General features: G+C 41.4%; 1 protein-coding gene across 1 annotated transcript; it reads left to right on the top strand.

The window, feature by feature from the left end:
- Window positions 1–3,312: 3,312 nt before the first annotated feature.
- On the top strand, window positions 3,313–13,089 carry LOC129835945 (centromere protein K-like). The gene is made up of 11 exons (XM_055901643.1): window positions 3,313–4,441; window positions 5,016–5,048; window positions 5,153–5,290; window positions 5,369–5,425; window positions 5,539–5,602; window positions 5,725–5,771; window positions 11,310–11,392; window positions 11,486–11,584; window positions 11,835–11,970; window positions 12,180–12,233; window positions 12,540–13,089. The coding sequence occupies exons 1-11, from the start codon at window positions 4,439–4,441 to the stop codon at window positions 12,693–12,695; spliced, it is 870 nt and encodes a 289-aa protein (XP_055757618.1). The 5' UTR covers window positions 3,313–4,438; the 3' UTR covers window positions 12,696–13,089.
- The last annotated feature ends 129 nt before the right edge of the window (window positions 13,090–13,218 follow it).

Here is a 13,218-nt window from a genome sequence, read left to right as displayed (position 1 = left end):
CGACACTAGGCCTGCAGCAGACTGAATCAAGTCATTCTCCATGATGGCAACATCAGTGGACAGATCCTGAGACACTAGGCCTGCAGCAGACTGGATCAGGTCATTCTCCACAATGGAAATGCTGGTGAACAGCACCTGCGACACTAGGCCTGCAGCAGACTGAATCAAGTCATTCTCCATGATGGCAACATCAGTGGACAGAACCTGAGACACTAGGCCTGCAGCAGACTGGATCAGGTCATTCTCCACGATGGCAACATTAGTGGACAGAACCAGAGACACTATGCCTGCAGCAGACTGGATCAGGTCATTCTCCAAGATTGCAACACTGGTGGACAGAACCAGAGACACTAGGCCTGCAGCAGACTGGATCAGGTCATTCTCCACGATGGCAACATTAGTGGACAGAACCAGAGACACTATGCCTGCAGCAGACTGGATCAGGTCATTCTCCAAGATTGCAACACTGGTGGACAGAACCAGAGACACTACGCCTGCAGCAGACTGGATCAGGTTGTCTTCCTTGATGGAAACACTGGTGGACATAACCTGAGGAGTCTGCAGGAGTGTCAGTGAATCCCACTCATCCAGGAAGAAGCTCTCGACAGAGGGGAAGCGTCTTCCTTTCAGAGCTGGGGGAATGTAGGGGGTGTACCCAACAGTCCAGAGCAGAGAGCTTTCGATGGCATTCACGTAGTGGTACTTGTCACCAAGTAACTCTGGAAAGCTTTGATGGACGTTCTGACTCTCTGATTCTGGACCGTCAAGGTCAAGGGCGTTGAGTTGGGTCACCAATGAGATCCACCCTGAAAGAAACAATATGGTAACACAGGGTAAACATAACAGATTTTTTCATATTATAAACAAGGAATATTTTCCTTTTCACTAAAGGTAAAGTACAAGTGTGTCCCAATAATATCTAATTTCTCCTGAATTGTGTACTTGTTCACTACTTCCCACAAATCTAAAACATTGGATTGGTGGAGTCATGGGCTAGTGGGAGTCTAACTATATTTATTATACCAGTAATTTCCTTTGAAATCAGTGAAGTGAACAAATGCACACTTTGGTACAAAAGAGAGATAATTGGACATAGCATAAGTTTATAACTTACATTTTGCATGTTTACATTGCTTGGTAACTAACAACAAATGCCCCAAATCATCTTAACCTACATTTTATTATATATTTCCTTTCCTTTTAATAATTCAACCTTCAATTAATATTGAAGTTTCAAGATGTAAATTAATTGAATTGTTCCTACCTGAATTGACTTTGTTGTCCTTAATGGAACAATGTCTGTCCTCAGGGAGGATGAATGAAAAGCTTGCCATAATGCTGTCTCTCTCATTGTTTGTCAATCAAGAACTGTTGAATTCTTGAAATTTCTGAACTTATCTCTTGGGTTCTGGAGTTCCATGTGATGCGTCAGTATTGTGACAATCTCGGTCGCATTGAGATGGTATTCTTCACACAGAATGGCATTATGGAGTGTTTGGAATCGGAATGGAAATGAGATTCTGTTTACCACACACTCTGGCCATAAACAATATGCAAAGAATACCTCATCATTGATTCATTTTAAATTGATTATCCAATATTGAATGTTTAAGCATTACTGCAAGCATGCGTAAAAGCGGCACCTAGATGCGTGCCCCGTGCTTTTCCTCACCTGGGCAATGTGCACAAACAGTGCATTTGGAAAGTATTCAGACCCATTCACTTTTTTCCATTTTGTTACGTTACAGCCTTATTCTAAAATGGATTAAATTCATTTCCCCCCTGATCAATCTACACACAATACCCCATAATAACAAAGTAAAAACACATTTTTTTAAAAATATTTGCAAATTTAAAATAAATTATAAATACCTCACTTATCTTCAGACCCTTTGCTATGAGACTCAAAATTGAGCTCAGGTGCATGCTGTTTCCATTGATTATCCTTGAGATGTTTCTACAACTTGACTGGAGTCCACCTGTGGTAAAATCAATTGATTGGACATGATTTGGAAAGGCACCCACCTGTCTATATAAGGTCCCACAGTTGACAGTGCATGTCAGAGCAAAAAACAATCTTTGAGGTCGAAGGAATTGTCTGTAGAGCTCTGAGACAAGATTGTGTCGAGGCACAGATCTGGGGAAGGGTACCAAAACATTTCTGCAGCATTGAAGGTCCCCAAGAACACGGTGGCCTCCATCATTCTTAAACAGAAGAAGTTCGGAACCACCAAGATGCTTCCAAGAGCTGGCTGCCCAGCCGAACTGAGAAATTGGGGCAGAACGGCCTTGGTCAGGAACCCAATGGTCACTCTGACAGAGCTCCAGAGTTCCTCTGTGGAGATGGGAGAACCTTCCAGAAGGACAATCCTCTCTGCATCACTCCACCAATTAGGCCTTTATGGTAGGGTTGCCAGACAGAAGCCACCCCTCAGTAAAAGGCACATGACAGCCCGCTTGGAGTTCGCCAAAAGGCACAATAAACAACATTCTCACATGCAGTGCCTTCAGAACGTTTTTACACCCCTTGACTTTTTCCACATTTTGTTGTGTTACAAAGTGGGATTAAAATGGATGTTATTGTCATTTTTTGTCAACAATCTACACAAAATACTCAGTCAATGTGGAAGAAAAATTATAGATTTTTTATTCATGAAAAAAAAAAAATATATATATATATTATATCTAATATATATATATATATATATATATATATCTTGATTAGATTAGTATTCAAACCCCTGAGTCAAAACATGTTAGAATCACCATTGGCAGCGATTACAGCTGTAAGTCTTTCTGGGTAACTGAGCTTTGCACACCTGGATTGTACAATATTTGCATATTATTCTTTAATAAATGTATCAAGCTCTGTCAAGTTGGTTGTTGATCATTACTGGACAGACATTTTCAAGTCTTGCCATAGATTTTCAAGCAGATTTAAGACAAAACTGTAACTAGGCCACTCAGGAACAGTCAATGTCATCTTGGTAAGCAACTCCAGTGTATATTTGGCCTTGTGTTTTAGGTTAGTGTCCTGCTGAAAGGTGAATTTGACTCCCAGTATCTGTTGGAAAGTAGACTGAACCAGGTTTTCCTCTAGGATTTATAAATGATTGCTTTCACATATATCAGGTGAACATTTCCTCAGAATAAATAACACAGGATTGTAAAAGTAGGGAGCTAGAAATACCACTAGATGAGTAAACAGAAAAAACAGGCAATATACCATTTGCAGAAAACACTTCAATAACAATTTTCAATTCATGTCTGATGGGTGGAGTTTTTAAATATACTAGCCACCTGCATTCTGTCTGGAGAAGACTAACCGCCCCTACGTGAACGTTTTATCTGCTGTATAGCACAGGAGGACATGGAAGAGACTGGGTGACAGGTGTTGTGCCGAAAATCTCCCCCTGACAGAATCCCCCCCTTCGCGTTCTTCATTGCTGCGACTTGCTTGTAGAGATTTCTGCTCTTCACTCCATTGTCAGTTTAGCCTACATTTCACTGATCTTAGTAGCAGAAAGCATTTTTATCTGCAGTTTTCGGTTTGGCTATTTGATTCAAGTGTATGTGGAGGTTCTAGCTTGTATGGCGCCCTGGGCGAACCACAACCATTTTCGGCACAACACCGGCCTCAGAGAAATTACGTGCAATAGGGGATTTGGGGTAATTTCTCCTTACAGCACTCTTGAGTACTATAATAAACGTTCTTATCAGTCTACTGGTTTTGCCCACATATTACATGGACAAGAGATAAGGTTTAAGACATTAGATGAGCTGCATGTGAGGAACTGTTTGATAGTGCATTGTTTACCAGTTGCAGAGCTGTTGAATACGCTCACTTTTTTTTACAGGAATCCCTACATGCCGGAGAACTACTTCAGGGGTAGAAGCCAGTCACCTCGTCCAGTATTCCAACATTTATTTTTATGGGGGCATGAGTGAACATGCCGAGTCTCGGGTGGCTGATGCCCCTAAAGATCTTCTTGGCCTCCCTTGACACCGGGTGATGTAGATGTAGAGGATGGCTAAGACTAGCTTGCAAAGCAGCCCTGCTGCGATTTCCTCTGGTCTTGGAGGCGGCACCCAGTCTGTAAAACAGTGCTGATTGTCAGGCATCGCTCAATGTTTAAATTCCCCACGAGCCTAATTTGAGAAGGGTGCAACTGCGTTCATGCAATTACTAATGGGGCCTCGAATGCGGGATGCAGTTGCACACGATTGCGCCATTCTCAGTGATATGCGTATCAGTACGCAGACCTAACGCTCTCAAACGAAGTACTTCCGCTCAGACGTACGTCATCAATACTGGCGGTATTTTGAAAAGGAAGTAGCTAGCGGTGAAGTTGACAGCTGTATCTCATCGATCTGTGGCTGTAGGATATAGTGAAATATTATACGTTTTAAGAAAATAAGCAAGCTAACTATTTCAAATATGGTAGGTGGACACGTTGTTTGACAAAGTGATAAACAGTGGATTTGCAATTGATGAATGTTCTCCTATTTGTAACGTTAATGATATAACGTTAACTTGTTTTCAGTCGGATATGCTAATCTTTTTCATCACTGCTAACGTTTGCTAACTAGCTAACGTTCGTTTGCTTGTTTTTGAGGTTTTGGTAGCTACCCAGGTGCTGTAATGTTTCTTCCAAGAGTAACGTTACTTCCTGCTTTTATGTAAAAAAAATATATACTTTGTCTGACATTTCACTAGAATTTATGAAAAAACTGGCTAATTTACTAATCTAGCTAACTTAATCTGATTTGCTAGTATGACTTCAAGGTATTTTCGTAACTCACCAAAGTAAAGATGTTGGTAGAGTGCTGACGAGCATTTCTTTGTATGTGCCTGGTGTATTTTTTCCCCAAAACATGATTCAAACGACTTTTGAAAATGTTTCGCCAGACTCACTGGTCCACGCTATAGGGTGCAGATCCAATGCATGGGCTTGGACCAGAGCTCGGTAGTTACCCACTTGTTGACAACAATATTGTGAATTTCTTGTTTTCAGAGTTCCAACGAGGAAACGTTGCAACAGGAGAATGTAAGTAAGGTAGCCAAATATGAGCCTTTGTAAGCTTTACTGAAATTACAGTAAGTTATCCATTCAACATGCATGTCCTAATAATTCTGACATTTTTGTCACAGGGACAGCCACTGAACACAGAGTCAGAGGTCCAGGATACTCCAGCACCACCTGCCATTCCTTTCTACATAGAGTGCTCGGAAGCTGCACAGGCAGAACTGTTTAACGAGTGTGAAGAGCAGTTTGCCCAGCTAGAGATGGTACTGATCTGTTTACAATGACTTTGGATGATGTGATGTTATTGTGTTAATGTTAAAATGTAATATTCTGTTTTTCAGCTTCAGAACGAGATCATTCTCGCAGAGCCAGACTCGGATGAATACCCACAAGAACAGGTCAGAGATGGCCCTATTTCACTATAGCTGAATGAAAGCATTAGTATGTGTGATGCGTGTACTTTTTACATTATCTTGCCTTATCTGCTGCATATCTGTTATTTGTCCAACAGTCTGTGAATAGATTGACAGCTGTAGCAGCTGAGCTGAAGCAGTGGCAGACAAGACAGCCAGAACGTGAGTGTCTGGTTTCTACTCTGAATATCATTCCTTTATAACTAATTGATTGTACTTATACTGTATAACTAAGACATAAGCATGATATGTACCATCAGAATGTGGTTTACTTTCTATCATAGTGTTGTCCACAAATCCTGAGGTGTTACTCGTCGTTGGAGCAGAGGAGGTAAATTCACATCTAAATGTTGCCTTCAACAGTAGTAGTTACTTTTGGAAAATTAAAAAAATATATATATTTCGATGTAGTTACCTTTTAATATACAGTACCAGTCAAAAATTTGGACACCTACTTATTCAAGGGTTTTTCTTAATTTTTAATATTTTCTACATTGTAGAATGTGAATAAATCAAAACTATGAAATAAAGTGTTAAAAAATAGAAAATGTTATGAGATTCTTCAAAGTAGCCACCCTTTGCCTTGATGACAGCATTGCACACTCTTGCCATTTTTTCAACAAGCTTCATGAGGTAGTCACCTGGAATGCTTTTCCAACAGTCTTGAAGGAGTTCCCAAATATGCTGAGCACTTGTTGGCTGCTTGTCCTTCACTCTGCCGTCCAACTCATCCCAAACCATCTCAATTGGAATGAGGTTGGGTGATTGTGGAGGCCAGGTCTTCTGTTTTGCTAGCACAGACTGGAATATGTTCCGGGATTCTTCCGATGGTATTGAGAACTACACCACATCAGTCAATGGCTTTATCAATAAGTGCATTGAGGATGTCGTCCCCACAGTGACTGTACGTACATACCCCAACCAGAAGCCATGGATTACAGGCAACATTCGCACTGAGCTAAAGGGTAGAGTTGCTGCTTTAAAGAAGTGGGACTCTAACTTGGAAGCTTATAAGAAATCCCGCTGTGCCCTCCGACAAACCATCAAACAGGCAAAGCATCAATACAGGACTAAGATCGAATTGTACTACACCGGCTTCGACGCCCGTCGGATGTGGCAAGGCTTGCAAACTATTAGACTACAAAAGGGAAGCGCAGCCAAGAGCTGCCCAGTGACATGAGCCTACCAGACGAGCTAAATAACTTCTATGCTTGCTTAGAGGCAATTAACACTGAAACATGCATGAGAGCATCAGCTGTTCCAGGCGACTGTGTGATCATTCTCCGCAGCCGATGTGAGTAAGACCTTTAAACAGGTCAACATTCACTAGGCGGATTACCAGGATGTGTACTCCGAGCATGTGCTGACCAACTGCCAAGTGTCTTCACTGACATTTTCAACCTCTCCTTGTCCGTGTCTGTAGTACCAACATGTTTTAAGTAGACCACCATAGTGCCTGTGCCCAAGGACACTAAGGTAACCTGCCTAAATGACTACCGACCCGTAGCACTCACGTCCTGGTAATCCGTCTGGCCCAGCGGCTTTGTGAATGTTGACCTGTTTTTAAAGGTTTTGTTCACATCGGCTACCGAGATCCAGTCCAGCTGGTGCTCTTGTGCATGCTTTAGTGTTGCTTGCCTCAAAGTGAGCATAAAGGCATTTAGCTCGTCTGGTAGGCTCGCGTCACTGGGCAGCTCGCGTCTGGGTTTCCCTTTTGTAGTCCGTAATAGTTTAAGGCCTGCCACATCCGACGGGCATCAGATCCGGTGTAGTAGTTTTTAATCCTAATCCTGTATTGACGCTTTGCTTGTTTGTTGGTTTGTCGGAGGGCATAGCGAGATTTCTTATAAGCGTCCGGATAGTCTCCCGCTCCTTGAAAGCACCAGCTCTAGCCTTTAGCTCGATGCGGATGTTGCCTGTAATCCATGGCTTCTGGTTGTGATATGTGCGTACTAGAGGTCGACCGATTATGATTTTTCAACGCCGATACAGATTATTGGAGGACCAAAAGAAGCCGATACCCGATTTAATCGGCCAATTTAAATAAAATAAAATAAAATAAAAAAAGTTTTTTGTAATAATGACAATTACAACAATACTGAATGAACACTTATTTTAACTTTTTAATATAATACATCAATTTAGCCTCAAATAAATAATGAAACATGTTCAATTTGGTTTAAATAATGCAAAAACAAAGTGTTGGAGAAGAAAGTAAAAGTGCAATATGTGCCATGTGTAACAGTTTAACTTTACGTCCGTCCCCTCGCCCCGGGCGCGAACCAGGGACCCTCTGCCCACATCAACAACAGTCACCCACGAAGCGTCGTTACCCATCGCTCCACAAAAGCCGCGGCCCTTGCAGAGCAAGGGGAACCACTACTTCAAGGTCTCAAAGCGAGTGACGTAACCGATTGAAACGCTATTAGCGCGCACCACCGCTAACTAGCTAGCCATTTCACATCCGTTACACTCAACCCCCTTTCGACCTCCTCCTTTTCCGCAGCAACCAGTGATCCGGGTCAACTGCATCAATGTAACAGTATAACTTTACGGCGTCCCCTCGTCCCGACCCGGGCGCGAACCAGGAACCCTCTGCACACATCAACAACGGTCGCCCACGAAGCATCGTTACCCATCGTTCCACAAAGGCCGCGGCTTTTGCAGAGCAAGGAGAACCCCTACTTCAAGTCTCAGAGCAAGTGACGTCACCGACTGAAACGCTATTAGCGCGCACCACCGCTAACTAGCTAGCCATTTCACATCCGTTACACCTGTAAGAACGCTAACGTTTAAGTTCCTTGCTCAGAACATGAGAACATATGAAAGCTGGTGGTTCCTTTTAACATGAGTCTTCAATAGTCCCAGGTAAGAAGTTTTAGGTTGTAGTTATTATAGGAATTATAGGACTATTTCTCTCTCTACCGTTTGTATTTCATTAACCTTTGACTATTGGATGTTCTTCTAGGCACTTAAGTATTGCCAGTGTAACAGTATAGCTTCCATCCCTCTCTTCGCTCGAACCAGGAACACAACGACAACAGCCACCCTCGAAGCAGCGTTACCCATGCAGAGCAAGGGAAATGACTACTCCAAGTCTCAGAGCGAGTGACGTTTGAAACGCTATTAGCGCGCACCCTGCTAACTAGCTAGCCATTTCACATCGGTTACACCAGCCTAATCTCGGGAGTTGATAGGCTTGAAGCACAGCGAAGAGTTTCTGGCAAAACGCAGGAAAGTGCTGTTTGAATGAATGCTTACGAACCTGCTGCTGCCTATCACCGCTCAGTCAGACTGCTCTATCAAATCATATACTTAGTTATAACATAATAACACACAGAAATACGAGCCTTAGGTCATTAATATGGTCGAATCCGGAAACTGTCATCTCGAAAACAAGACGTTTATTCTTTCAGTGAAATACGGAACCGTCCCGTATTTTATCTAACGGGTGGCATCCATAAGTCTAAATATTCCTGTTACATTGCACAACCTTCAATGTTATGTCATAATTACGTAAAATTCTGGCAAATTAGGCGGCCCAAACTGTTGCATATACACTGACTCTGCGTGCAATGAACGCAAGAGAAGTGACACAATTTCACCTGGTTAATATTGCCTGCTAACCTGGATTTTTTTTAGCTAAATATGCAGGTTTAAAAATATATACTTCTGTGTATTGATTTTAAGAAAGGCTTTGATGTTTATGGTTAGGTACACATTGGAGCAACGATACGCACCGCATCGATTATATGCAACGCAGGACACGCTAGATAAACTAGCAATATCATCAACCATGTGTAGTTAATTAGTGATTATGATTGATTGATTGTTTTTTATAAGATAAGTTTAATGCTAGCTAGCAACTTACCTTGGCTTCTACTGCATTCGTGTAACAGGCAGGCTCCTCGTGGAGTGCAATGTAATCGGGTGGTTAGAGCGTTAGACTAGTTAACTGTAAGGTTGCAAGATTGAATCCCCCGAGCTGACAAGGTAAAAATCTTTCGTTCTGCCCCTGAACGAGGCAGTTAACCCACCGTTCCTAGGCCATCATTGAAAATAAGAATGTGTTCTTAACTGACTTGCCTAGTTAAATAAAGATTAAATAAAGGTGAAAAAAAAACATTTATATCGGTCAAATCGGTGTCCAAAAATACCGATTTCAGATTGTAATGAAAACTTGAAATCGGCCCTAATTAATCAGCCTTTCCGATTAATCGGTCGACCTCTAGTGCGTACGGTCACTGTGGGGACGATATCGTCAATGCACTTATTGATGAAGCCAGTGACTGAGGTGGTGTACTCCTCAATGCCATTGGATGAATCCCGGAACATATTCCAGTCTGTGCTAGCAAAACAGTCCTGTAGTGTTGCATCTGCGTCATCTGACCACTTCCGTATTGAGCGAGTCACTGGTACTTCCTACTTTAGTTTTTTCTTGTAAGCAGGAATCAGGAGGATATAATTATGGTCAGATTTGCCAAATGGAGGGTGGGGGAGAGCTTTGTATGCATCTGCGTGTGTGGAGTAAAGGTGGTCTAGGATTTTTTTTTTCTGGTTGCACATGTGACATGCTGGTAAAAATTTGGTGAAACTGATTTAAGTTTGCCTGCATTAAAGTCCCTGGCCATTAGGAGCGCCGCTTCTGGGTGAGCATTTTCTTCTTTGCTTATGGCCTTATAGAGTTGGTTGAGAGCGGTCTTAGTGCCAGCTTCGTTATGTGGTGGTAAATAGACGGCTACGAATAATATAGATGAGAACTCTCTTGGTTGATAGAGTGGTCTACAGCTTATCATAAGGTACTCTACCTCAGGCGAGCAATACCTCGAGACTTCTTTAATATTAGACTTCGCGCACCAGCTGTAATTGACAAATAGACACACTCCCACCCCTCGTCTTACCAGACGTAGCTTCTCTGTTCTGCCGGTTCATGGAAAATCCCGCCAGCTCTATATTATCGGTATCATCGTTCAGCCACGTCTCGGTGAAATATAAGATATTACAGTTTTTAATGTCTCGTTGGTAGGATAATCTTAATCATAGGTCATCAATTTTATTTTTCCAATGATTGCACGTTAGCAAAAAGAACGGATGGCAGTGGGAGTTTACTCGCTCACCTACGGATTCTCAGAAGGCTGCCTGATCTGCGGGCCCTTTTCCTGTGTCTTTTCTTCAAGTAAATTACAGGGATCTGGGCCTGTTCCAGTGAAGCAGAATATGCTTCTCGTCGGACTCGTTAAAGGTAAAAGTTTCTTCCAGTCCGCGGTGAGTAATCGCTGTTCTGATGTCCAGAAGTTATTTTCGGTCATAGGAGACGGTAGCAGCAACATTATGTACAAAGTAAGTTTAAAAAAAATAAGTTACACAAAACGCAAAAAAACGAACAAAATAGCACAATTGGTTGGGATAATGTAAAACCTCAGCCATGTTCTTCAAACGCATTAAGAAGGAAAGAAATTCCACAAATTAACTTTTTAATAAGTCACACCTGTTAATTGAAATGCATTCCAGGTGACTACCTCATGAAGCTTTTTGAGAGAATGCCAAAAGTGTGCAAAGCTGTCATCAAGGCAAAGGGTGGCTACTTTGAAGAATCTCAAATATTTAAATATATTTTGATTTGTTTAACACATGATTCCACGTGCTATTTCATAGTTTTGATGCCTTCACTATTATTCTACAATGTAGGAAATAGTCAAAATAAAGAAAAACCCTTGAATGAGTCGGTGTGTAAACTTTTGACTGGTTCTGTACACATTTCAGATATCAGCTATTGTATAGGTATACAGAGCCTTATGCTTATGAAAAGTAACCATATTCATGTTTAACAATTTTTTTTTTTTTTGACTTTTCTTGCCTACTTCCATAGTTACAGAAGCTGAATTCACAACTGGAGTTGGTCCTCTCTTGCTCACAAGCCAAGAGAGACACATTGAGAGAGACTTTAAAAAGGTTTTCTTTGAATGTGATTGTTATTCTAAATCTCCAACCCTTTGAATGTTGACATGGAGACAGTAGATTTGACAGTATACGTCTGTGTTTCAGTGAACAGAAGTGGTTGGAGGAAAAGAAGGAAGTGTTGAGGGCAGGCACTGAACATGTGGTCAAACAGCGACTGGAAAACGAAAGGTTATCAGAACACAGGTACGGTACAACAACTGGGTCACGTTTGTTAGGGCACACTGTATATTACATTTTTACAAGGCTTAACAAAAACAAATGTTTTTTTTATTGAACAAGTTCAGATTGTACCTCCCCGTTTCACGATGTTTTGGAGCGATTTCTTCAGTTTCCTGCCTATGAATATGATCCTGAATAATAGAAGATGACACACAAACCAACACATTGACAATTATGCTGAGTTTAATATGGAAGTATTGCTGCTGTTGTTCAGTGTGTTGCAGGACACCAAGAAGAAGATCCAGAAGATGAAGGATTACCAGAACAGACTGATGGAGACCCTGACAGACGTACTGGCGGAACACTTCCCACTTCCTACGCAGGAGACCACCGCTGACAAGAAGAAAAAGGTGGTAGTCTTAGTGATCTATTATGTGGCTCTGATGGAGGGGTTCCTCACTGGTCACACAGTTTTTTTTTGTTTTTTTTTACGGTTGCATCTAGCTTGGTCTCAGATCTGTTTGTGCTGTGTAGCTAATTTTTTATGTTTTGTTGGGCAAGAGAGCACAAACAGATCTGGGACCAGCCTAGATGCTATCATTTTTGTTTCCGTTTTCAGAACATTCCTCAAGAGCTGAACGAGAATCTAATTTCACTCAATGAAGTCCTGGAGGTAAGTCTCTTCGCATGCATTGTTTGTGTTTTATTATTCAACCCGGTGCTCTGGTTTAATTTTGTATTACTTTATTACTGCATGCTTGAACCAGTAGCAGCTTTATAGTCTAGCTTTTTATGACCCTATGACTATATTTTACACTTACATTACACTCACATCTTTGTAATGTAGATCAATTTGATCACAGTACAACAAACGGCATAAAAACATCCCTACTCACCTCTTGCTCCAATTGAACAACAACATAAATAATAATCTTAAACCCTTGTCTTAAACCTTATCTTCCAATGTTGAAATTTGCAGCTGCTGATGAACACGACTCTGGAGACGCCTCACGATCCCTACGTATCGATAGACGAGACGTTCTGGCCCCCGTACACAGAGATGCTGCTGCGCCACGGCATTGCACAGAGACACCCAGAGGACTGTTACAAGATCCGCCTGGAAACCTTTTATTAACAGTAACTGGTCAGACATTTTGGTTCTAGTTTTGTCAGCGTGTCCCTGGTCCCAGATGTTTGTGCTGTCTTGCCGTCTCATTGTCATGCCATCGATCATAAGCGTTGGTTATACAGTACAAACAGATCTGGGACCAGGCTAGGCGTATGGTAATATCATGAGTATGTATTGAGATAGTGGCTTGATAGGTCACTGGTTTATAGTGTTATTTCCTGTATGTTTCACAATAGGTTAATCTTTTTAAATGTTTTTTTAAATATCTGTGTATGTTGCTCTCTGGCTACTGGAACACAATTTGCATACTTTGGATATGGTGAAACCTTCAATTGTTATTATGTATATATTTCCATGTATCAATGTATGCCAGATTTGTTCTTAATAAAATGAAAAATCATAACAAAAAATAGACATTCGTCATTCACTGTAGCACTTTGTTCTAACCCGAAGAACAGAAAACATCTTGATACATCAGTACATGATTCACAGCAGTCAATTTAAACTCAAGTAAATAAGAAAGTGTATA

This window comes from Salvelinus fontinalis, chromosome 3 (genome assembly GCF_029448725.1).
Source record: "Salvelinus fontinalis isolate EN_2023a chromosome 3, ASM2944872v1, whole genome shotgun sequence".
Classification (NCBI taxonomy): domain Eukaryota; kingdom Metazoa; phylum Chordata; class Actinopteri; order Salmoniformes; family Salmonidae; genus Salvelinus; species Salvelinus fontinalis.
This window is presented reverse-complemented; position numbering and strand designations above follow the sequence as displayed.

What these genes read in the sequence shown, in the direction of transcription:
- LOC129835945 (XM_055901643.1), top strand. An exon ending in TCGTCGTTGGAGCAGAGGAG is followed by an intron (nt 5,772 to 11,309) that starts GTAAATTCACAT and finishes CTACTTCCATAG; the next exon opens with TTACAGAAGCTGAATTCACA. An exon ending in CCGCTGACAAGAAGAAAAAG is followed by an intron (nt 11,971 to 12,179) that starts GTGGTAGTCTTA and finishes TTCCGTTTTCAG; the next exon opens with AACATTCCTCAAGAGCTGAA.